The following is a 26,370-nucleotide window of genomic DNA, read 5'->3' on the forward strand; positions in this document are numbered from 1 at the left end:
AAATATATTACATAAGACATGTGACTTGCACAGCTAGGTCATTGGCTCTTAGCTAAGATGATAGAACTTATAAGCATCAAACAAATATTAAACACATTTGTATACAAATGAAATCATCTGCCTTTGGCTTTTTCCACTTGAGATCCCAATGCTCTGACTGCTCATAAAATGTGTTTGCTTTGAAATGTAAGAGTTACACTTTAACTTACTGATTGATTTCTCCTTGGAGATAAGTACAAGCAATGGGAGATGGAAACAGGAATTTGAAAAGAAGCACTGCATTCCACCAGGATGTCTATGAAATGGATTTCAGTTCTGCTGCTGCTACAGCTGAGCTGTTACTTCAGCTCTGGGAGTTGTGGAAAGGTGCTGGTGTGGCCCACAGAATACAGCCACTGGATCAATATAAAGACAATCCTGGATGAACTTGTCCAGAGAGGCCACGAAGTGACGGTTCTGACATCTTCAGCTTCTATTCTTGTTGATCCGAGCAAATCATCTGCTATTAAATATGAGGTTTATCCTGCACATTTACTTAGAAATGATTTCGAGGATGTTTTCAGAAAACTGCTCGACACATGGATATATAATCTGCCAAGAGATACGTTTTGGGCATATTTTTCACAAATGCAAGAAATGATGTGGGAATATTCTGACTGTATTCAAAAGTTCTGTAAAGATGTAGTTTTGAACAGGAAACTCATGACAAAACTACAAGAATCAAGGTTTGATGTCGTTCTTGCAGATACTGTTGGACCCTGTGGCGAGCTGCTGGCGGAGCTACTTAAAATACCTTTAGTGTACAGTCTCCGCTTCTCTCCTGGCTATGCGTTTGAAAAGCATAGTGGAGGACTTCCATTCCCTCCGTCCTACGTGCCTGTTATTCTGTCAGAATTAAGTGATCAAATGACATTCATGGAGAGAGTAAAAAATATGATATATGTGCTTTATTTTGACTTTTGGTTCCAAGCATTTAATGAGAAGAACTGGAATCAGTTTTACAGCGAAGTACTAGGTAAGTCATGTTTTTAATTGGTAGCATGAGGTTGTAATTCTTAGCGCCTTGGAAGGTGAGTTTGTATAAATACAAACCAGAGGAGTTTGTCTTTTATAAGTGAAATGATGTAAATACAAAATGATCTCTCAATCTCACAAATATTATGGAAAGACTTATATGACAGGGCCAGTTAGAACCCTGTGGTCCGTTATTTAGTACCTTACACTCCACGTAGTCAATAACCACAAATTAAAGCTCTGAGAATTTCTTGAAGCAATTGCATATCTATTCTTTGTGTGTTTCTTTGTAATACTTAAAAAAAAATTTTTTTTTTACTTTTTTCTGGATAAAGTGTTTTAACCTTCTTTTGTTATTTATTAAATCCAGGGTGAAAGTATTACTTTTGATGTGCTTTACTTTTTAGAATAATTTTAAGTCACAGCATATTGAGTCAAGATTTCCTACATAACCCTTGCCCACACACGTGCATAACGTCCCCCATTACGAACATCCCCCACCAGAGTGGTACATTTGTTACAACTGATGAACCTACATTGACACATTATTACCATCCAAAGTCCATAGTTTACATTACAGTTCACTCTTGGTGTTTTACATTCTATAGGTTTTAACAAATTTAGAATGATACGAAAACACCACCATTACATCAGGGTAGTTTCACTGCCTTAAAAATCCTTTCTGCTGTGCCTATTTCCTACATATCCATTTTACTTTACTTTTTCCATTTAAAAAAAAAAGGCATTCAAGGACTGCCTGGGTGGCTCAGTTGGTTAAGCGTCTGCCTTCAGCTCAGGTTATAGTCCCAGGGTCATGGGATTGAGCCCCATGTCGGGTTCTCTGCTCAGCAGGGAGCCTGCTTCTCCCTCTTGCTCTGCCTGCCACTTCCCCTGCTGTGCGCTCCCTAGCGCGCTCTCTCTTTCTCTCTCTGTCAAGTAGATAAATAAGATCTTTTTTAAAAAACACATTAGATTCCCAGAGTCCACAGTCTCTCATGGTTCATTCCCACTTCTGTTTAGCCCCCCTTCATTCTTCCCTTCCTTCTTCTACCAATCTTCCTATTTCTTATGTTCCATAAATGAGTGAAACCAAAAACTAAGGATATACTGTATGGTGACTAACATAACAAAATAAAAATTATTAGAAAAGAAAAGAAAAACTTTAAAAAAAATAAAAATAAAAAGACATTAGAAACTTCACTATCCTTATGAAGCAGACATGTTAAGTGAGGAGTCACGTATTTCTAGTACAACTGTCTATAGAGCATTGAGGATATTATTTTCACTTGTTTCCCTTCTTTAATTTAAAAATGTAAGTGTTTTGTCGTATTACCTGAAAGAGTCCTTCAAAATTGGAAGAAATGGTGGCTATATCCCAGACTCAGGAATCTATAATACGAAGTTTCTAATGATTACATATTCTTTCACCAGGGCTTATAAATCATGATGTAAAGGTCTAAAATCTTGTTGAAGGGTACACACACACATTAATAGTTCACATTTTTTAAAAACTATGTTACTCCATTAAAGAAAAATGACCCAAAACTAACAGTGCACATATGTATTTCCATACTTGATGAAAATATTCCAGTTGTTATTTGCAAATATTATTTAATACACAAATATTATTAGAGCTCCTAATGTGAACCAAATGCAATGGTAAGTACAAAGAATCAAGGCATACCTTCAAAACCTCACAGTTTTCTTGGAAAATCTAGGATCAAGGGAATAACTTGCTAAATTATAAAAATGAGACTTAGTACTCTAGGGAAAGGTGTTTCCATTGGTTAATTGATTGGGGAGCTCAAATAATTGTTTACATTTGCATCTGTTACTTTTGCGGCATTTCAGAGTAAACAAATGCATGTTTAATTTGATACTGGCTTAGGTTTAATGATTGGTTATGATTGTGAATATACTACTGTGATGTTAGAAATGAGTCTCTTACACTTTGTCTTTCATATATACGTATGAATGATATATATATAAAGATGTAAATATATATTTGCCTCATTATACATGTTTGTATCATATATGTGTTCCATTATCAAACTGCAAATATTTTGAAACATTTTTGACTACATTATTCCAAACTCCTTTCAGAAAATCCCCTAGTATATTCACATTGCATTACTCTCATTTCCTCTACCTGTTGCTTTTTGTGGGGTTTTCTACTGATTTATTTACTCTTATTTTTCTATTAAGTTTTAATTTTAATTGCAGTATAGGTAAGAGAGAGTGTTATATTAGTTTTAGGTGTACAATATAGTGATTCAGCAATTCTGGACATCACTCCCTGCTCATCACAACTAGTGCCCTCCTTAATCCCTATCACCTATTTGACACATCCCCCTACCCGCTGCCCCTCCAGTAACCCTCAGTTTGTTCTCTACAGTTAAGAGTCTACTTCTTGGTTTGTTTCTCTCTCTCTTTTTGTCTTTTGCTTATTTCTTCGGTTTCTTAAATTGTACATATGAGTGAAATAATATGGTATTTGTCTTTGACTTATTTTACTTACCATAATACTCTCTAGTTCCTTGCAAATTGCAAGATTTCATTTTTTTAAAGATTTTATTTCTTTATTTGAGAGAGACAGAGAAAGAAAGTGAGTGAGAGAGAGAGGGAGAGAGAATCTGAAGCATACTCCACACTGAGCGCAGAACCCCACTCAGGGCTCCATCCCATGACCATTAGATCATGACCTGAGCCAAAACCAAGAGTTGGATGCTTAACCAACTGAGCCACCCAGGTACCCCAAGATCTCATTCTTTTTTATGGCTGAGTAATATTCATGATAAAAATATACCACTTCATTTTTAGCCATTCATCAGTTGATGGACACTTAGGCTGCTTCCATAATTTGGCTATTGTAGATAATGCTGCTATAAACACTGGGGTACGTGCATCCCTTTGAACAATTATTTTTGTTTGCTTTGGGTAGATACCTAGCAGTGCAACTGCTGAATCATAGGGTACTTCTATTTTTAACTTCTTGAGAAACCTCCACACTTGTTTCTTGTGTCTGTTGGCCATCCGTATGCCTTCGTAGGAGAAATGTCTGTTCATGTCTTCTCTCCTTTTTTAAATTGGATTATTTGGTTTTGGAGTATTGAGTTGTAGAGTTATTGTTTTGGATACTAACCTTTTTTCAAAGGTCATTTGCAAATATCTTCTCCCATTCAGTACGTTGCCTTTTAGTTTTACTGACTGTTTCCTTCATTATGCAGAGGTTTGGTTGTTTTTCTTTCTTTTTTTTTTTTTTTAACTTTGATGTAGTACCAATAGGTTATTTTTGCTTTTACTTCCCTCCCCTCAGAAGATATATCTAGAAAAATGTTCCTATGGCCGATGTCAGAGATATTACTGCCTGTGCTCTCTTCAAGGATTTTTATGATTTCAGATTTCACATTTCGTTTTTTAATCCATTCTGAATGTATTTTTGTGCATGGTGTAAGAAAGTAGTCCAGTTTCATACCTTTGCATGTAGCTGTCCAATTTTCCCAACACCATTTATTGAATATGCTATCTTGTTTCCATTGGATATTCTTTCCTCCTTTGTCAAAAATTAATTGACCATATAAATGGGTTTTCTATGCTGTTTCATTGCTCTATGTGTCTGTTTTTGTGCCAGTACCACACTGCCTTGATGACTAGAGCTTTGTAGTATAACTTCAAGTCTGGAATTGGGATAGCTCCTGTTTTTTTCTTTCTCAAGATTGCTTTAGCTATTTGGGGTCTTTCGTGGTTCTATACAAATTTTATTGCATTAAAAGTATAGATTGCTTTGGGTAGTATATACAGTTCAATATTTGTTCTTCTAATCCATGTGCACAGAATGCCTCTCCATTGCTTTGTATCCTCTTCCATTTCTTTCATCAATGTTTTATAATTTTCAGAGTATAGGTCCATCACCTCTTTGGTTAAGTTTATTCCTAGGTACTTTATTATTTTTGATGCAATTAAAAATGGGATTATTTTCTTAATTTCTCTTTCTTCTGCTTCATTATAATTAGTATATAGAAATGTAACAGATTTCTGTACATCGATTTTGCATCCTGTGACTTTAATGAATTAATTTAACAGTTCTAGCACTTTTTTGATAAGTCTTTAGGGTTTTCTACATATGGGATCATGTCATCTGCAAATAGTGAAAGGTTTGCTTCTTCCTTACCAATTTGGATAGCTCTTATTTCTTTTGTTGTCTCATTGCTATAGCCAGGACTTCCAATATTATTTGGAATAAAAGTGGTAAGAGTGGATATCCTTGTCTTGCTCTTGACCTTAGGGCAAAAGCTCTCAGCTGTTCCCCATTGAGTAGGATGCGCACTATGGGTTTTCCATGTAAGGTCCTTATTTTGTTGAGGTATGCTCCCTCTAAACCAACTTTGTTGAGACTTTTTATCATGAATGGATGTGTACTTTGTCAAATGCTTTTTCTGCATATATGGAAGTGATCATATGGTTTTTATCCTTTCTCTTATGGATGTGACGTTTGGTTTTATCCCTTCAGGAAGACCCACTACATTATCTGAGTTAATGGGGAAGGCTCAAATATGGCTCATTCGAACCTACTGGGATTTTGAATTTCCTCGCCCACTCCTACCCAATTTTGAATTTGTTGGAGGACTCCACTGCAAACCTGCCAAACCCCTGCCTAAGGTAACTGATTCCTGTTTCTTGTTTTATTTGCTCTGAGGCATTTCACTAGTATTCTAGCTTAAAAAGACCATTCCTCAACAATGTTTGTGTGTCCCAACGATATCTGCAGGCAAATCCAATGTTTACTTGCTGTCACTCCAACATTTACACCATTCCTCGTCTGAGATCCCAAGGTTTGACATTTTAAAGCATTAAATTGTTTGTGTAGCCTATGAGAACATGTGTTTTCTGCCACACACCTAAGCTGGACAAAATCTCAGTAAAGAACATTGGGGGAGCAGTGTTCTCATCCTTAGAGCTGACTGACAAAATGAGCACAGAGAAAACTACACTGTGTATATAATAAGGACCATAAATTTTTTTTAATAATTTTTTTACTATATTATGTTAGTCACCATACAGTACACCCCTAGTTTTTGATGTAAAGTTCCATGATTCATTACTTGCATATAACAACCAGTGCTCCATGCAATACGTGCCCTCCTTAATACCCATCACCAGTCTATCCCATTCCCCCACCCCCCTCCCCTCTGACACCCTCAGCTTGTTTCCCAGAGTCCACAGTCTTTCATGGTTCATTCCCCCTTCTGTTTAGCGCCCCCCTTCTTCTTCCCTTTCTTCTCCTACCGATCTCCCTACGTCTTATGTTCCATAAATGAGTGAAACCATATGATAATTGTCTTTCTCTGCTTGACTTATTTTGCTTAGCATTATCTCCTCCAGTCCTGTCCATGTTGCTGCAAATGTTGAGAAATCGTTCTTTCCGATGGCTGAGTAATATTCCATTGTATATATGGACCACATCTTCTTAATCCATTCATCTGTTGAAGGGCATCTCGGCTCCTTCCACGATTTAACTATTGTGGACAATGCTGCTATGAACATTGGGGTGCATATGGCCCTTCTCTTCACTACGTCTGTATCTTTGGGGTAAATACCCAGTAGTGCAATTGCTGGATCATAGGGTAGCTCAATTTCTACCTTTTTAACAGACCTCCACACTGTTTTCCAAAGTGGCTGTACCAACTTGCATTCCCACCAACAATGTAGGAGGGATCCCCTTTCTCCACATTCTCTCCAACATTTGTTGTTTCCTGCCTTGTCAATTTTTGCCATTCTTACTGGTATAAGGTAGTATCTCAACATGGTTTTCATTTGAATTTCCCTGATGGCTAATGATTTTGAATATTTTTTCATGTGTTTGTTAGCCATTTGTATGTCTTCTTTGGAAGTGTCTGTTCATATCTTCTGCCCATTTTTTGATTTATTTGTTTCCCGTGTATTGAGTTTGAGAAGTTCTTTGTAGATCTTGGATACTGGTCTTTTATCTGTAGTGTCATTTGCAAATATCTTCTCCCATTCCATGGGCTGCCCCTTAGTTTTTCTGACTGTTTCCTTGGCTGTGCAGAAGTTTTTTATCTTGATGAAGTCCCACAGTTCATTTTTCCTTTTGTTTCTTTTGCCTTTGGAGATGTGTCAGGAAAAAAGTTCCTGTGGCCAATGTCAAAGAAGTTGCAGCCTATGTTCTCCTCTAGGATTTTGATGGATTCCTGTCTCACATTGAGTCTTTCATTAATTTGGTGTGAGAGAGTGGTCAAGTTTCACTCTTTTGCACGTAGCTGTCCAATTTTCCCAGCACCATTTATTGAAGAGACTGTCTTTTTTCCACTGGATGTTTTTTCCTGCTTTGATTGCTTTATCAAAGATTAGTTGCCCAAAAAGCCGAGGGTCCATTTCTGGGTTCTCTATTCTGTTCCTTTGGTCTATGTGTCTGTTTTTTGTGCCAGTACCATGCTGTCATTGTGATCAGAGCTTTGTAGTACAGCTTGAAATCTGGCAACGTGATGCCCCCAGCTTTGTGTTTCCTTTTCAACAATGCCTTGGCAATTCGGGGCCTTTTCTGGTTCCACACAAATTTTAAGGGCTCTTTGTTCTAGTTCCTTGAAAAACGTCTTTGTTATTTGATTGGGATGGCGTTGAAAGTGTAGATTGCTCTGGGTAGCATAGACATTTTAACTATATTAATTCTTCCAATCCATGAGCATGGAATATTTTTCCATCTTTTTGTGTCTTCTTCAATGTCTTTCAGGAGTGATTTATAGTTTCTAGAACATAGATCCTTTACGTCTCTGGTTAAGTTAATTCTGAGATAACATATGATTTTTGGTGCTATTGTAAATGGGATAGATTCCTTAATTTCTCTTTCTTCAGTCTCATTGTTCATGTATAGAAATGCAACTGATTTCTGAGCATTGATTTTGTATGTAGCCACATTACTGAATTGCTCTATAACTTCTAGTAGTTTGGGCGTGGATTCTTTTGGGTTTTCCATATAGAGTATCATGTCATCTGTGAAGAGAGACAGTTTGACTTCTTCTTTGCCAATTTGGATGCGTTTTATCCCCTTTTGTTGTCTGATTGCTGTTGCAAGGACTTCTAGTACTATGTGAATAATAATGGTGAGAGTGGGCATCCTTGTCGTGTTTCTGATCTTAAGGGAAAGGCTTCCAACTTTTCCCCATTGAGAATGATATTCACTGTAGGCTTTTCATAGATGGTTTTTATGAAATTGAGGAATGTACCCTCTATCCCTACACTCTGAAGGGTTTTAATCAGGAAAGGATGCTCTATTTTGTCAAATGCTTTTTCTGCATCAATTGAAAGGATCATATGGTTCTTGACTCTTTTCTTGTTGATGTGATCTATCACACTGATCAATTTGTGAATGTTGAACCACCCTTGCAAGCATCCCAGGGATGAATCCCACCTGGTCATGATGGATAATCCTTTTAATATACTGTTGGATCCTATTAGCTAGGATCTTGTTGAGAATTTTGGCATCCAACGTCATCAGGGATATCGGTCTGTAATTTTCCTTTTTGATGGGGTCTTTGCCTGGTGTGGGGATCAAGGTAATACTGGCCTCATAGAATGAGTTTGGTAGTTTTCCATCTGTTTCAATTTTTTGAAACAGTTTCAGGAGAACAGGTATTATTTTTCTTTGAATGTTTGGTAGAATTCCCCAGGGAATCCGTCAGGCCTTGACTCTTGTTTTTCGGGAGGTTTTTGAGAACTGCTTGAATCTCTTCATAATTAATCTGTCTGTTTAAAAAAATCAATTTCTTCCTGTTCAGACTTGGTAGTTTATAGGTTTCCAGGAAGGCATCCATTTCTTCCAGGTTGTTTGATTTATTGGCATAAAGCTGTTGATAAAAGTTTCTAATGATCCTTCCCTATTTCATTGGTGTTGGTTGTGACCTCTCCCTTTCCATTCATAATTTTATTAATTTGGGTCCTTTCTCTATTCTTTTGAATAAGTCTGGCCAGTGGCTTATCGATCTTATTTATTCTTTCAAAGAACCAGCTTCTAGTTCTGTTGATCTGCTCTACTGTGCTCCTGGTTTCTAATTCATTGATCTCCGCTCTAATCTTGATCAACTGCTTTCTTGTGCGTGGGTTTTTCTGTTCCAGCTCCAGCTTCTTGAGGTGAGAATATAAAAACTGCATTTTAGATGTTTCTATTCTTCTGAGTGAGGCTTGGATGGCTATGTATTTTCCCCTTAGGACTGCCTTTGCAGTGTCCCATAGATTTTGGACCATTGTGTTTTCATTCTCATTGGTCTCCATAAATTGTTTAAATTGATTTTTAATCTCCTGGTTCATCCAATCATTCTTGAGCAAGATGGTTCTTAGTTTCCAAGTGTTCAAGTTTCTTCTAAATTTTTTCCTTGTGATTGAGTTCCAATTTCAAAGCATTGCAGTCTGAGAATATGCAGGGAATAATTTCAGTCTTTTGGTATCAGTCGAGACCTGTTTTGTGACCCAGACTATGGTCTATTCTGGAGAACGTTCCATGTGCACTCGAAAAGAATGAGTATTCTGTTGTTCTGGGGTGTAGTGTTCTATATATATATATGAGGTCCATCCGATCTAGTATATCATTCAAAGCTCTTGTTTCTTTGTTGATTTTCTGCTTAGATGATCTGTGTATTGGTGATAGTGGAGTGTTGAGGTCCCCTAGTATTAACGTATTTTTATCTATATGTCTCTTTATTCTGGTTAAGAGTTGGCTTGTGTAAGTTGCTGCTCCCCAGTTGGGGGAGTAGATATTTATAATTGTCATATCCACTTGTTGGATACATCCTTTAAGAATAATAGAGTGTCCTTCTCTATCTCTAACTACAGTCTTTAGTTTAAAATCTCATCTGATATGAGAATTGGTACCCCAGCTTTCTTTTGAGGTCCATTGGCATGAAAATGGTTTTCCATCCCTTCACATTCAGTCTGGATGTATCTTTAGGTTCAAGATGAGTCTCTTATAGACAGTAAATGGATGGGTCGTGTCTTTTTATCCAATCTGCAACCCTGTGGTATTTTATGGGAGCATTTAAGCCGTTCACATTGAGAGTGATTATTGAGAGATATGATTTTAATGATGTCATGTTGCCTGTAAAGTCTTTGTTTCTATATATTGTCAATTTCTGTTCTGTATCACAATTGGGGCCTTTCTACTTTTATAGAACCCCCCCCTTAATATCTCCAGAAGGGCTGGTTTCGTGGTTACAAAATTGGTCAGTGACTGGCGATCTTGGAAGGTCCTTATTTCTCCATCAATTCTGAATGACAGCCTTGCTGGATAAAGGATCCTTGGCTGCATGTTTTTCTCAGATAGAGCTTTAAAAATGCCATGCCAATCCTTTCTCTCATTCCAGGTCTGTGTAGACAGGTCTGACGTAATCCTGATACTTTCACCTTTGTATGTGAGAGATTTCTTTGCCTGGCCGCTTTCAATACTGTATCCTTGGATCTAATATTTGCAAATTACACCATGACATGACGTGGCGTAGGTTTGTTGTGGTTGAACTTGGGAGGGGTCCTTTCTGCCTCTTGGACACAAATGCTTGTTTCCTTTGCTAGATTAGGGAAGTATTCAGCTACAATTTGTTCAAATATCTCTTCTAGACCTCTCTCTTTCTCCACGCCCTCAGGGATGCCGATGATTCTGACATTGGAACGTTTCATTGAGTCAGTAATCTCCCGTAACCTACAGTCTTGAGATTGGATTTTTTTGAGCCAAGTTTCTGTTTTAACTTTCTCTTCTACCATCCCATCCTCCAATTCACTAATTCGTACTTCTGCCTCATTTACCCTGGCTGTCAGAGCATCTAGTTTTGACTGCATTTGATTCATAGCATTCTATATTCTGCCAGATTCACTCTCATTTCCACCCTTAGAGATTCTATATTCTCGTTAATATTTTCATTAATATTTTTTTCAAGTCTACACATCATCTTGACCATTGTTACTCTGAACTCCATTTCTGACAATTTGCTTATATCCATATCCATCAGTTCTGTGGCAGAGGCCACAGACTCATTATATTTTCTTTGCTGGGGGCGATTTCTCCTTCTCGTCATTCTGATGAGGAGAGGTTGTGGGGTTGCCCACTGCCCAAATTATTGACCAGGAGCCAGGCAGTGTGCATTGTTTTATAGGGACATTAGGGATGTGGGCTTCTTGATTTTTCAGCCTGCCTTCTGGGGGAGGGGCCTGCCACGCTGATATTCAGGCAACCCTGTTTGGGTAGAGTCGCCCTGTCCCCTGTGAGGGGGCGAAGGGGATGGGCACAATGTAAGCCAGTATTCCCGGGCTTTTGTTCTCTGGCAGCTTGACCTGGTGGTTTTCCGTGGCTCTTCTGAGAATCAGAGCAGCAGTGGCCACATCCTAGCCTCTGTCTCAGAACAGAGAGATCACAGTCCACTCTCCACTGAGCTCTCTTGGCCACCTTAACTCTGTTTCTGTCAGTGCTGCTAAAAACCCTGCAGCGTTCTGGGTTGTGCACCCCACAGCCAGCATTGCAGCCCTCATTTCCAGGGCCCACACGTCTCTGTCCTTTGTGCTTCTAACCCTGCCAGCCGCCCCCTGATCCCATGCGCGCTCCCGAGTTCTCTGTTTCAGTGTGGTTTGCACACACTCCGGAGCGCCAATTTTCAGTCTGGTCGCGTGAGCACTCCCAAACTCCCGGTTTCAGCCTAGTTCGAGTGCACGCTCCGGAGCTCCGGTTTTCAGTCTGGTCACATGCACATTCCCAGGCTCACATCTCAGTCTGCTCTCTCGCGGGTGCCAGTCCGTGAGTCCACCCGCTCCCCCATGCAGGTGGCTACTGCTTCCCGGCACCCGAGCACGGCGGCTCCCTTCCCCTTCTGTTTCTCTTCGATATCTGTGAGAGGATTCACAGCTCCCCGCTTCGTACCTCAATACTCAGCGCTGGAGATGTTCATTTGTAGAGACCCAGATGTATCTTCCTGCATCTCAGGCTGATTCCGTGGGTGTTCAGTATGGTTTGGTACCTATCCAGCTCAACTTGGGACCGGCTGAGAAAGGGGACCCCTACTCCTCCGCCATCTTAACTCCTCCCCTCAGGACCATAAATTCTGCATAGTTAATAAGAACAAAATAATTTCAACCACTTATATCTGAAAAAAACCATAGTATAAAATTGCAAAAGAATTCTGTTAGCGTATAAGATGATATTCTTTACGAAAGAAAGCAATAATGTAATCCATTTTAAGCTGATACCTTTAAGACATAATTGAAAAACAATCATCTTTTATTGAATGATTTTATGATCTCTTCAACATTTTGTTTGTCTGCCTTCTTATTGCTAATAAGATGAAACTAAGATCTTATTTGATGGTTAACCTAATACCAATTTTGATTACAAATGTGTAGGTGTATATAGTACTTTCTCAAGGTCTAAATCCTGAGGCAAAGCTAGCAAAAGTTCTGTTCAGTCTAACCAAGTGTCCATCACAGATAAATCCATATACAAAATGTATTTTATACACAATGGAATATTAGTCATAAAATAGAAGAAAATTCTAACACATACTCCGACGTGGAAATATTTCAGGACATTATGCAAAGTGAAAGGGGGCAATCACAAAAAGACAAATACTGGGTCACCTGGCTGGCTCAGTTCTGAAGTGTCTGCCTTTGGCCCAGGGCGTGATCCTGGCATTCTGATATTGAGCCCCGCATCAGGCTCCTCCTCTGGGAGCCTGCTTCTTCCTCTCCCATTCCTCCTGCTTGTGTTCCCTCCCTCACTGGCTGTCTCTCTCTGTTAAGTAAATAAAATCGTTTAAAAAAAAAGACAAATACTGAATGATGCCACTGATATGAGGTATGCAGATTAGTCAAATTCACAGAAATACAAAGTATAATGATGGTCACTAAAGATGGTGAAGGAGGAATGGGGAATTGCTATATAATGGGTACAGAGCTCCAGTTTAGCGAGATGAAAAATTTCTGGTGATTGTTTACGCAACAGTCTAAATATACACATTATGGAACTGCATACTCAGGAATAGTTAAATGGTAAATTTTGTGTGTTTTTATGACAATTTAAAGATAAAAACAGCCATTACTCTAATAACTCTGATAATATTTGTTATCACTCTTTAGCTGTTTGTAGAAATTCTTTTTTTTTTTTTTTTTTTTTAAGATTTCTTTCTTTATTTGAGGGACAGCAGTGGGGCTGGGGGAGGAGCAGGGGAGAGGGAATACCCAGCAGATTCCTGCTGAGTGTAGAGCCAGACTCAGGGGCTCAATCTCACAACCCTGAGATCATGACCTGAAATGAAATCAAGAGTCAGGCGCAACGACTGACCTACCCAGGCACCCTGTAGAAATTCTTTTCATAGTGTTTGCTGTGCTGTTCCTCTGTTGTGATGGAGTAAATTCTTTCTTCACAGGAAATGGAAGAGTTTGTCCAGAGCTCTGGAGAAACGGTATTGTGGTGTTTACTCTAGGTCGATGATCAAAACCATGCCAGAGGAAAGAGCCAATCGATTGCATCAGCCCTTGCCCAGATTCCACAAAAGGTTACATAAAGTAACTTAGTCCTATACAATTACTTAATGATGTATTAAACTGTGTAAGGGCTATACCCTTTCCTTCATGACACGGAAACCATTATGATAGTTCCAATTGATCTCAGACATAAGCAAAATATACATGCCAAATGCTAAAAGTGTACAGAAGGTGTTTGCGATAACTTTGGCATTAACATTGAGATCAGAAAAAATATATTTAGGAGGTATATATTTAGCAGGGTGAGGGGTAAAGTTTGCTATTATAATGTATCATGGACAGATACAGAAATCACCAAATTCTGTCCTGTCATTCATTTCTTTTCCTATGGGATTTCCAAGAGCACTGAATATCTCATAGATGTTCTCAGAAAGGAGCTAAATTTCAAGTTGTGTTCAGCAGGAACCGATAAAAGTCTGAAAAGCATCATGCAGTTTACACTTGCCGGATGCTCCGAGTTCCTTTCCCTTCCCTAAATTTTGGAGATAAGCCTATTCAGTATGTTGTTCAGAGAAAGGATGGTCAGGGCTCACCAAGCTATGTCTAGGCATCCATCCAGCCTAGATGATTTAGAGAAAGAGAAAACTGACATGACTGTGGAGTGGGCCCTATTAAGAGTAAAAGAGTAAGATAAATGAAAAGGGGGAGATGGGTCCCTCCCTCAAGGTGACCTGTGCTTAGTTATGTGGTTCCAAAAGGACTTTAACTTATCAGAATAATATCTCCTCCTGATTAAGGAAGGAAATGGAAATATATTGAGTCAACCAGAAACAAGCCTAGCATGGGAAAGTTTTAGATCCTCTTTCTACATGAAACAGAGAAGTAAATTATTTTCAGTATATACAAAACACCTGCAGTATTTTGGTTTTGTCAACTACTTTTTAGTTTACTGATATAGTCTCTCTCTTATAATGTTTGCTTAATATCTAAGTTACTTAAACATTCACATAGCAAATATATGTTAACCAATGTAAATTATTATCCAGTTTATGAGGATTGCTGGGAACTCTAAAATCAATCTATTTTGGTACTGGGAATGGAAATTGTTTGGTATAGATCTCATATTAATCAATTGTGTCAATGCTTTGTGATCCACCATTGACGTGTTAACAATCAATTAAGTAAAAATTTGCAACATCCAGCTTTGGATTTTTCAACAGCTACACTGTTATTTCTGGAAGTGCTAACAGGCTCTTCTTTGTAACATTTAAAGAACTTCCAAACCAAGAAATAGTAATAATAATCTGGATTCATGTAAACATGTAATTATTTATATTAATAAATTACTAATAAAAAGATATGTATTTTTGCACAAGCACCAGGATGGCATAATTATAACTTTAAGCGATTATAATAGATAAAACAAAACACATGTGTAGATTTAGTAATTTCCCCTGGTTTGAGGTAGAATTATAATAACTGCCTAAAAATTTCTTAAATACTTGAATTTGTCACTGATTCTCATTTGTCTAATCTCCATGTGTGAAACATCATGATTACATTCATACTTGATTGAATATAAAAAGAAGAACAAAATGTGGGTATTTTATTATACCATTGCTTTAGTAGCCTCATTTTTTAATATCTTTTGTCCTTATTCTCACTCAACTAAAGGGGTCTAACTAGATTATCTCTTAATTTCCTTAAAATTCTATCATGCTAGAACTTCAAAGTTCAACTCATGAAATAAGGTATTGTCTTTAACAGGTTCTATGGAGATTTGATGGCAAGAAACCAGACACCTTAGGGCCAAATACTCGGCTGTATAAGTGGATCCCCCAGAATGACCTTCTTGGTAAGAATCTGGAAGACACTGAATTGAAAGTAATTCAAACAAAATGATAAGAGTTCCCAAGGGGCAAATTGATTGAACATTTATTATTGAAAACCTCAAAAACAAAACTTAACTTCCTTACATTTACTTTGCAGACTTACGGGAGATAAGATACGGCATGTTATTATACACAGTACATTCCTTATGGCCAGAATCAAAGTATCTTTATTTCATGTGTAATTTCTTCTCAAAGGTCTTTTTTTATTTTTAATTTAAATTCAAATAGCCAACATATAGTACATCATATAGTACATTCAATATAACAGTGCTCATCACATCACGTGCCATCCTTAATGCCCATCACCCAGTTACCCTTCGCCATCCACCTCCCTCCACAACCCTCAGTTTGTTCCCCATAATTTAGAGTCTCTCATGCTTTGGCTCCCTCTCTGATTTCTTTTCATCTCTTTTCCTCCCTTCCCGGGATCCTCTGTGCTATTTCTTATAGTCCACATATGAGTGAAACCGAAAGATAATTTCTTTCTCTTGATTGACTTCTTTCATTCAGCATATACTCCAAGTTCCATCCATGTCAATGTAAATGGAAGTATTCATCCTTTCTGATGGCTGAATAATATTCCATTACATATATATACCACATCTTCTTTATCTAGTCATCTGACCATGGTATCTCAAGCTCCACAGTTTGGCTATTGTGGACATTGTTGCAATAATATTAGTACTTGGTTTGCCCTTTCAGATCACATTTTATATATTTGGGATAAATACCTGGTAGTCAATTGCTGGTCATGGGAGTCTATTTTCAACTTGTTGAGGAACCTGAAACTTGTTTCCAGAGTGGCTGCACCAGCTTGCATTCCCACCAACATTGTAAGAGGGTTCCCCTTTCTCCCACATCTTGCCAACATTTGTTCCCTGTCTTAATTTTAGCCACTCTGACTTGTATAGGGTGGTATCTCATTGTGGTTTGATTTGTATTTCCTGAAGTCAGGGTGTTGAGCATTTTATCATGTGTCTGTTGGCCATTTACATGTCTCTTTGGAGAAATGTCTATTCATGTCTTCTGCCCATTTCTTGACTGAATTTTGTTTTTGGGGGGTGTTGAGATTGATAAGTTCTTTATAATCTTGGATACTAGCCCTTATCTGATATTGTCATTTGCAAATATCTTCTCCCATTCCTAGGTCCTTTTTAGTTTTGTTGACTGTTTCCTTTGCTGTGCAGAATCCTTTTTCTGAGGAAGTACCAAGAGGGCATTTTGCTTTGTTTCCCTTGCCTTTGGAGACATGTCTAGCAAGAAGTTGCTGTGGCCTAGGTTGAAGAGGCTGCTGCCATGTTCTCCTCTAGGATTTTGATGGATTCCCATCTCACAGTTAGGCCTTTCATCCATTTTGAGTTTATCGTTGTGTATGGTGTAAGGAAATAGTCCAGTTTCATTCTTCTACATGTGGCTGTCCAATTTTCCCAGCACCATTTATGAAAGAGGCTGTCCTTTTTGCATTGGATATTCTTTCCTGCTTTGTGGAAGATCAGCTGATCATAGAGTTGAGGGTCCATTTCTGGGTTCTCTATTCTGTTCCACTGATCTATGTATCTGTTTTTGTGCCAGTACCACACTGTCTTGATGATTACAGCTTTGCAGTATAGCTTGAAGTCTGGCATTGTGATGCCCCAGCTTGTTTTCTTTTCAACATTCCTTGGGCTATTCGGGGTCCTTTCTGGTTCCATACAAATTTTAGGATTATTTGTTCCAGTTCGGTGAAAAATGTTGATGGTATTTTGATAAGGATTGCACTGAATGTGTACATTGCTCTGGGTACCATTGACATTTTACCAATATTTAGTCTTCCAATCCATGATCATGGAGTATTTTTTTTCCATTTCTTTGCGTCTTTCTCAATTTCTTTCGTAAGTCTTCTCTAATTTTTAGAGTACAGTGCCTTTACCTCTTTGGTTAGGTTTATTCCTAGGTATCTTATGGTTTTTGCTACAATTGTAAATGGGATTGACTCCTTAATTTCTCTTTCTTCTGTCTCACTGAGTCTGTCTCTCACTGATTTCTGTGCATTGATTTTATATCCTGCCATGTTGCTGAATTCCTGTGTGAGTTCTAGCAATTTTGGGGTGGAGTCTTTTGGGTTTTCCCCATAATGTATCATGTCATCTCTGAAGAGAGAGAGTTTGACCTCTTCTTTGTCTATTTGAATCCCGTTTATTTCTTTTTGTTGTTGTCTGATTGGTGAGACTAGGACTTCTACTACTGTGTTGAACAAAAATGGTGAGAGTGGGCATCCCCGTCATGTTTCTGACCTTAGAAGAAAAGCTCTCAGTTTTTTTCCATTGAGAATGATATTCGCTGTGGGCTTTTCATAAATGGCTTTTATGATATTGAGGTATGTTCCCTCTATCCCTACACTGTGGAGAGTTTTAATCGAGAAAAATACTGTATTTTCTCAAATGCTTTTTGTTCATCAATTAAGAGGATCATATATGGTTCTTGTCCTTTCTTTTATTAATGTGATGTATCACATTGATTGATTTGTGGATGTTGAACCAACTTTACAGCCCAGGAATAAATGCCACTTGGTCTTGGTGATTAATCCTTTTAATGCACTGTTGGATCCTATTGACTAGTATCTTGGGGAGAATTTTGCACTCATCTTCATCAGGGATATTGGTCTATAATTCTCCTTTTGGTGGGGTCTTTTTCTGGTTTGGGGATCAAGGTAATGCTGGCCTCACAGAATGAATTTGGAAGTTTTCCTTCCATTTCTATTTTTTGGAACAGCTTCAGAAGAATAGGTATTAGATCTTCTTTAAATGTTTGGTAGAATTCTCTCGGGAAGCCATCTGGCCCTGGACTCTTATATGTAGGGAGGTTTGTGATTACTACTTCAATTTCCTTGCTGGCTATGAGTCTGCTCAGATTTTTTATTTCTTCCTCTCTCAGTTTAGGTAGTTTATAAGTTTCCAGGAGCACATTCATTTCTTCCAGATTGCCTAACTTGTTGCCATACATTTGCTCATAATATGTTCTTAAATTATTTGTATTTCCTTGGTGTTGGTCATAGTCTCTCCTCGTTTACTCATGATTTTATTAATTTGGGTCCTTTCTGTTTTCTTTTTGGTAAGTCTGGCAAGTGTTTATCAATCTAATTAATTCTTTGAAAGAACAAGCTTTTAGTTTCATTGATCTGCTCTACTCTTATGGCATCTATTTCATTGAGTTGTGCTCTAATCTTTATTATTTTTCTTCTCCTGCTTGGTTTAAACTTTATTTGCTGTTCTTTTTCCAGTTCCTTTAGGTGTAAGGTTAGCTTGTGTATTTGAGACTTTTCTAAATTTTTTTTTAAAAAACTCTTGCAATGCTATGTACTTCCCTCTTAGGACTGCCTTTGCTGCATCCCAAAGGTTTTGAACTGTTGTGTTTTCATTTTCATTTGTTTCCTTGAAATTTTTAAATTCTTCTTTAATTTCCTGGTTGACTCATTCATCCTTTAGTAGGATGCTTTTTTATTTCCAAGTGTTTTAGTTCCTTCCAAATATCTTCTTGTAATTGAGTTCAAGTTCAAAAATTTTGGTCTGAAAATATGCAGGGTATAATCCCAAACTTTTGGTAGGTGTTGAAACCCAATTTGTGACTATGTGATCCATTCTGGATAATGTTACATGTGCACTCAGAAGAATATGTTATCTGTTGCTTTAGGATGGAGTGCTCTGTATATATCTGTGAAATTCATCTGCTCCAGTGTTTCATTCAATGCCCTTGTTTCCTTGTTGATCTTCCGCTTTAATGATCTGTCCATTGCAGTGAGTGGGGTATTGAAGTCCCCTACTATCATTGTGTTATCATCAATGTGTTTCTTTAATTTGGTTATTAATTTGTATATAAAATTGGCTACTCCCAAGTTAGGAGCATAAATATTTATAATTGTTATATCTTCTTATGGTATAGACCCTTTAATTAGGATACAGTGTCCCTTTTCATCCCTTAGTACAGTCTTTGGGTTAAAATCAAATTTGTCTGATATAACGACTTGCCACTTTCTTGGATGCCCATTGATTGATAATGGGTTTCCACCCCTCATTTCAATCTGGAGGTGGCTTTGTCTAAATGTGTCTCTTGCAGACAGCATATGATGGATCTTGCTTTTATGCAATTGGATATTGATGTCTTTTGATTAGGACATATCCCATTTACATCAGAATAACTACTGAGATATGAGTTTAGTGCTTTGATTGCTGTTATATTTCTGTAAATTTCTCTGTTCCTTTTGGTATTATTGTTTGACTTTTTTCCAGCCCACTTAGTAATTTATAATCATATTCTGAATTCCAGCTCTGACATTTTACTATATCGATATTGATTAGATCTATGGCAGAGTATTACCCTGGTTCTTTCTTTTGTTGTGATTTCCTCCTTGTAGTCTTTTGCCCAGAGAAAATGGATGAATAGATAACAAAATAAAAATATCAACCATGACCCAAACAAATACACACTAGACAAATGCAAAGAGTCAGAAATGAAAAAAGAAAAGAAACAGAAAAAAAAAGTGGGGGAGAGGATTACATCTCCCAGTGGACAACCACGGTGATCTACTTGGTTCTGGGTGTATTTTGGTCAGTTTGTTAGAAGACACTAAATCCCAAAATTGTAAAGAAAGCAAAACTTATATAAATACACAAATAAAATTCAAACAGTGAAAGGAAGCCAAAAACGAAGAATATATCTATAAAATATAAATTTAAAAATGAAAGTTAAAAAAAATACTTAAAAACAAAGAGTTGATAAAATTAGAAACCAATCGGGGTGCCTGGGTGGCTCAGTCAGTTAAGTGACTGCCTTTGGCTCAGGTCATGACCTCCAGGTTCTGGGATCCAGCCCTGCATTTGGCCCCTTCCTCTGCAGGGAGTCTGCTTCTCTCTCTCTCCCTCTGCTCCTTTCCCATGCTCGTTCTATCTCTCTCTCTCAAATAAGTAAGTTAAAATCTTAAAAATAAAATAAAATTAGAAACTACTTGAAAAGGAAAAAAAGAAAAGGAAAATTCAAAATTGAAAGATAAATGAATCTTGAGAAAAAACTCGAATTCTATGTACTATTTTCCCTAGCCTGAGTTTCGAGTCCTGTGTGCTCCACAAACTTGGTGTCCCCTGTTGTTTCAGCTGGTCTTCTGGGCGGGCCTGCTTCACTGATTCTCAGTGTCTTTGCCGGAATTTGTAACCACCTTGCCAGGGGCCTGGATCAGTATAAGCTGATTCTGATTGTTCTATGTGGCTTTTGTTCCTGAAGCCCTCTGTGCCTCTTTAGAGGAGAAAATAAAAAGGCTGCACCCATTTCCAGCCTGAACTGAAAGATCGAGCCCCTCTCTTCAGTAAACCCTCAGGAATAAGCAGTCTTCACCTCTGTGTGTGCCAAACTCTGCAGATCGAGGGCTGCCCACACTGATCCTCCCTGGGAAGGTGGAGGGTACACGTTTCTGCCCTTTACAGGATCACACACAGAGCGGTTGCCGGTCCTGCACCCTCCCGGCCCTCAAGGAGGTGATCACCACGTTCGCCCTTTACAGGATCACAACACAGAGCGGTCCGTATCCCTCCACAGCGCCTCCAGAGGACGTGGAGGTCACCATGTTTCTGCCCTTTGGAGGACTGCCACACAGAGAGTGGTCACCCAATCATGCTGCAGTATATGGTTTGTGTGAACCGAGCTGAGATCCCCGCTGGTCTCACTGAACATAAGCAGTTTACTGCTCTGCTTAACTAATCTGACAGCTCAGGAACCCCCATTCGGTGACCGTGGGAATCCTGACATCATGCTGTCCCACCTACGATTCTGCCCCACTTCACCACCTGAGCACCTTTCAGGCAGGGCTGTCTCTCCTGGAACCCTGAAGGTTCTGATTTTGCACTCGGGCGCTACATCACTTTCTGGTAGCCGGCTTGGGGAGGCTCCCTTCCCCTGCTGTTTACCTTCTGAATATACCCTCAGATTCATTTCTCTGCACCTCCTACCTTGCAAAAAGTGGTCACTTTTCTTTTTCCAGAATTCGAGCAATTCTTTTCTTACATCTGTGGTTGAATTCATAAGTGTTCAGAATCATTTGATAGTTCTCTAGCTAAATTCAGGGACAAGATGAAATGGGGTCCCCTACTCTTCCACCATCTTGCCTCCCCCGATAATTTTTCAACAATTACCTGGATCATCACTCTGTCTCCTAATTCTCTCAACCTACTCCTATCCTTTCTCATTCTGCATGGGTATTCAGTGCCACTGAAAAATAACGGCCCCTCTTTAATTACCAGCGACTCTACATGTTCTCTAGGAAAACACCACAATCTTGTTCATGAAGTCATCACACACTTCATGATAAAGTGCAGTCTTTCCTTCCCCTGATTTGAGCCACCACCATCATCCCTACATGTTAAACTCGGTGACTTTACCGTGTAAGAGAATATGTTCTAATATGCCACCTCCTTTTTTCTTTTTTTGAACATGCTATTCTTTATCCAGAATGTTCTCTTTCAATTTGTCTGTCCAGCCATCTTGTATTCATTTTTCAAGTTACAAGTACCACACCAATCTTCATTTACCTCTCCAGCAGATTTATGTGCCTCTTGCTCTGAGATCTGAAAGCCATTTTGATGCTGTTTCACGTGTATAAAATATATATGCCTTATTTGCCCAACTCTCGTTTTAGTTCTAAGACTTATGAATTAATAACATGCTGAGATTCATCATCCTAGGTCATCCAAAAACCAAAGCCTTCATAACTCATGGTGGAACCAATGGCATCTATGAGGCGATCCACCACGGGATCCCCATGGTGGGCATTCCTTGTTTGCGGATCAACCTGATAACATTGCTCACATGAAGGCCAAGGGAGCAGCTGTCAGTCTGGATTTCCACACGATGTCTAGTACAGATTTGCTCAATGCTTTGAGGATGGTCATTAATGACACTTCGTGAGTATTAAATTTTTTTCATTAATAGTATTTATAGATAAGTTCTTGTCCACGGTGACTATGAGCTTCATCCTATATTTAAGAGGCAATTTTAAAATTTTATATGATTTAACTGATCTTAAACTACTTTTATTTTCAACCAGATATTTATTTCAAAGTTGCATTTTAACCCCATTGATTTAATGGGAACCAATTACTGCAACAATTTTCTACATGAATAAATGCAAATTATGATAGGTAATTTAAAGAACAAATTTTTAAAAATATGATAGAATCCATAGAATTAAACAGTGAAGAATTTTTGGCTTATGTAAAAATAAGTTTCAATTCAGTACAAAAATTTCCAAAACTATAAATCTCCTTTGCTCAAAAATTAATTTTTATTCTTATTTTAATATATTTATATATTGTAATTTATGTACCACAAATTTAAAGTATAAAAATCAAATATAGTGTTTATGTTACGGAATTATGAAACCATTATTAAATCTAAGTTTGGGACATTTGCTTAGCCAAAGGAATCACATATGACTTAGAAGTCATTTCCCATTCCTCTTGCCTTAAGTAAACATTAAATACTTTCTGTCTCTACAAATGCTGTATTTTCAAATTACTCATATGGTTTCTTGTTAGTTATTTCAGTACAAATGGAATCGCATATGTGTATTATGCTGTGCGGCTATGCTTGCCACACTTGGCATGTTTTTGAATTTCATTCATGTGGTATGGAAATGCTACAATCTATTTATCCATTTATCAAGTTCATGAACCTTTTGGTTTTTTCACATTTAGAATTATAAATATTGCTACACATGTAATCTGTGAACAAAATTTTCCTTTCTTTTGGGTAGACATCTAGGAGTAGAATTGCTGGTCAATATGTTAACTCTGTAGGAACTGCCAAATTGATGTCCAAATGAGACGCACCATTTTACATTTCCACCAGCCCAGTATGGGAGATCCAAGTTCTCCATCATTCAACACTTGTTATCATCTGTTTTATTACAGACATCCTAGTGGGTGTGAAGTGAGTCTCTCTTGTGGTCTTGATATTCATTTCCTTACAGCCAAAGTTATTAAGCATCTTTTCATATACTAGTTGCCATTCATATACCTCTTTAGGGAAATGTCTATTCCAATTCTTTGATACTTTTTAAATTTGATTATTTGTCTCACCTTATTAAAGAATTTGTCTATGTGTTATGGATACAATACATTATCAATATACGATTTATAAATATTTTCTTTCTTCTGTTGACTTGATTTTTCTCTTTCTTGATTTTGTCCTTTGAAGATAAAACTTTTTAAATATGATAAGATAAATAGTGAAGTTTTCTACATTACAGAGGAAAACAACGCATAGGGAATTTGTAGTGCCTAGCACAGCACCCATGAATTCAGTATCTATTACTACTATCAGTATTAACATTACAGTACGAGGGGATCATCGAAGAAATACCAAAAAGTATTACAGAGAAGAAAATAGTAGAACAATCAAATAATAAAAATACTTAAAATAGTCACGAAAGAAAAGAAATATATGGCAGGTTGTACAAATAAAAAGAAAATAGAGTAAGACAGTAGATGAAAATACAACTATGCCACTACTTCCATTGAAGCTAAACAGACTAATTTAAAGACAAAGATTGTCAGAATGCGTTTTAGAAACTACATACTGTTCATGAGACATGTTCACATAGAAGTGTACAAGAAGAGTCAGTACAAAGGTAGGAAAGGATCTATTTTAGCAGTAACCATTTAAAGATGTTGTACCTGTGCTAATATCAGACACTGTAGTCCAGAATGACTACCAAAAATAAAGATATGTCTTTCATAATGATAAATAGATTGATCTTTCAAAACAATACAAATTGCTAATTGGTGACACCTACTATTAAAACATCAAAATGCAGCAGAAGTGGACAAAAGAACAAACACACAAATCCATAGTCATAACATTGTTATTAAACACTTTCTAGTAACGAAAAAGAAGACAGACAGAGAGAAAGAAAGAAAGGAAGGAAAGAAAGGAGGGAGGGAGAGAGGAAGAAAAGAAAAAGAAAGAAAGAAAGAAAGAAAGAAAGAAAGAAAGAAAGAAAGAAAGAAAGAAAGGAAGGAAGGAAGAAAGAAAGAAAAGAAAGAAAAGAAAAGAAAGAGATGGATAAATACCTAAATGTTCTGAAGGACACAATTTAAAAATATAACCTGCCTGACATACATATACATCATTCTATATAAAACAACAGAGAATATACATTTTTCAGGAATGGAATAGATACTGGAATTAACCCTATGCTGGGCCATAAACCAAGAGTAAATTGAAAAATCTAATGTCAAGAGTATATTGTCCAGCCTCAATGGAAGTCACTTAGAAATTGTCAAAAAGAAAGATAACTGAAATATCTCTAAATTTTGGAAATTAAGCAATATACTTCTACATAATTCAGTCAATAATGAAATCATAATCATAAATACTCCTTCTTCTCAGCAATTCCACTTCTATAATATATACAAACAAAACTGTATAAATATGTAAATCAAAAGAAATACACAAGATTTTTATGACAGCTTTAGTGGTAATGGCCAAAAATTGTTAACACAAATGTCCACTGCTTGTTAAATGAAGAAATAATCTGGTATTGCCAAACAATGGAATACTATACAGGATAGCATTAACCAACAACTGTGACACAAAAGACAAAAGGAAATGAGTGCTACCTTATTATTCCAATATATAAATAATAAAAGCTAATCTATGATGACTAAAAGGCTCGGGAAGATGGGGTGCTTCCGGTAGCTTGTGATACTCTATATAAATATCTTAGTAGTAGGTATATTATTACATCCACTTCACAATAATATCTAGCTAATTTTGAATTTATGAGCTATTCAGTTAAGATTACTGAATTTTCTACGTGAATAAATGTTATATGGAAAATATAACATGTTTTCAAATTCTAGGTTTCAAATAGCAACACACACACACACACACACACACACACACAGAACAAATGTCTGACGATGCTTGATAGTGTGGCCCAGAAGCCTTTCTGAGCTGGGACATCCATCAAGAGGTAGAAGCAGCCTTGGAGAGTTGCAGGGAAGAGTGTCCAGCAGAGAGACAGAAGGGACAGAAAGTACAAGGTGCTGAGGTGAGGACCCTATGGCAATTCAGGGAACTGCTAGCAGGTCTCTGTGCCTACAACAGTGTACAGGGACAAAGTGACAGGAGAAGAGGTTGCCAGGGTCTGTATCTGATAAGATCCTATAGTCCACAATGGTTGGATTTTATTCTAACGTAATGAGAAGCCAGATGGAAATTTTGAGCAGGGGGCGTCATGATCTGATATCTGTTTCAAAAGTCACAGTGGCTACATGATGGAAAATAAAGAGTAGAGGGTAGAGGAGTGAAGACAAGGGACCAGTGAGGTGGCATTTTACTCACCATGACACAATTCCCTTTACCGCTTCATGGATCATTCTGTAGTTGCACTCCCACCATCTCATTTAGAGCTGTCACAATGGCCCATATCATTTTCTCTGTTAGAAAAGATTAAACTATCCTAACTTAACTTCCACTTTCACTTTTAAAATATTCATTGATGGGAAACTTCCAATTTAAAAGCCAAATCTCCTAAGAGGACCGAAACAAAAACATAGCACTTCTATAATTCTATGACATTTATCTTGAATCATTTGTATGACACTTTTCAAAAACCTTTCATGGGAATCACAGGATTAGGCAAACTAGCTTCCTTTCAATGTCACTGCCTTTATTTTCTCCTTTAGATACAAAGAGAAATGCCATGACATTATCAAGAATCCACCACGATCAGCCTATAAAGCCCTTGGATCGAGCAGTCTTCTGGATCGAGTTTGTCATGCGCCACAAAGGAGCCAAACACCTCAGGCCAGCCTCCCATGACCTCACCTGGTTCCAGTACCACTCTTTGGATGTGATTGGGTTCCTGCTGGCCTGTGTGGCAACTGCTGTATTTGTCACCACCCAATGTTGTCTCTTTTGTTACCGGAAGTGTGCAAAAGAGGGAAGAAGGAAAAAGGAGTAG

At 37.7% G+C, this 26,370-nt stretch overlaps 1 protein-coding gene across 1 annotated transcript; it reads left to right on the forward strand.

Annotated features, from left to right (window-relative positions):
- Positions 1-267: 267 nt before the first annotated feature.
- On the forward strand, positions 268-26,370 carry UGT2B4 (UDP glucuronosyltransferase family 2 member B4). Its single transcript, XM_040625251.1, is given in 11 exon segments — positions 268-1,015; positions 5,525-5,673; positions 13,428-13,455; positions 13,458-13,484; positions 13,487-13,519; positions 13,522-13,556; positions 15,253-15,340; positions 22,085-22,174; positions 22,177-22,303; positions 25,189-25,195; positions 26,101-26,370. Coding segments are annotated over 11 exon segments (1,578 nt in total). The 5' UTR covers positions 268-291.

Source organism: Ursus maritimus, unplaced genomic scaffold, assembly GCF_017311325.1.
Source record: "Ursus maritimus isolate PB19 unplaced genomic scaffold, ASM1731132v1 scaffold_8, whole genome shotgun sequence".
In the NCBI taxonomy this organism is placed as follows: domain Eukaryota; kingdom Metazoa; phylum Chordata; class Mammalia; order Carnivora; family Ursidae; genus Ursus; species Ursus maritimus.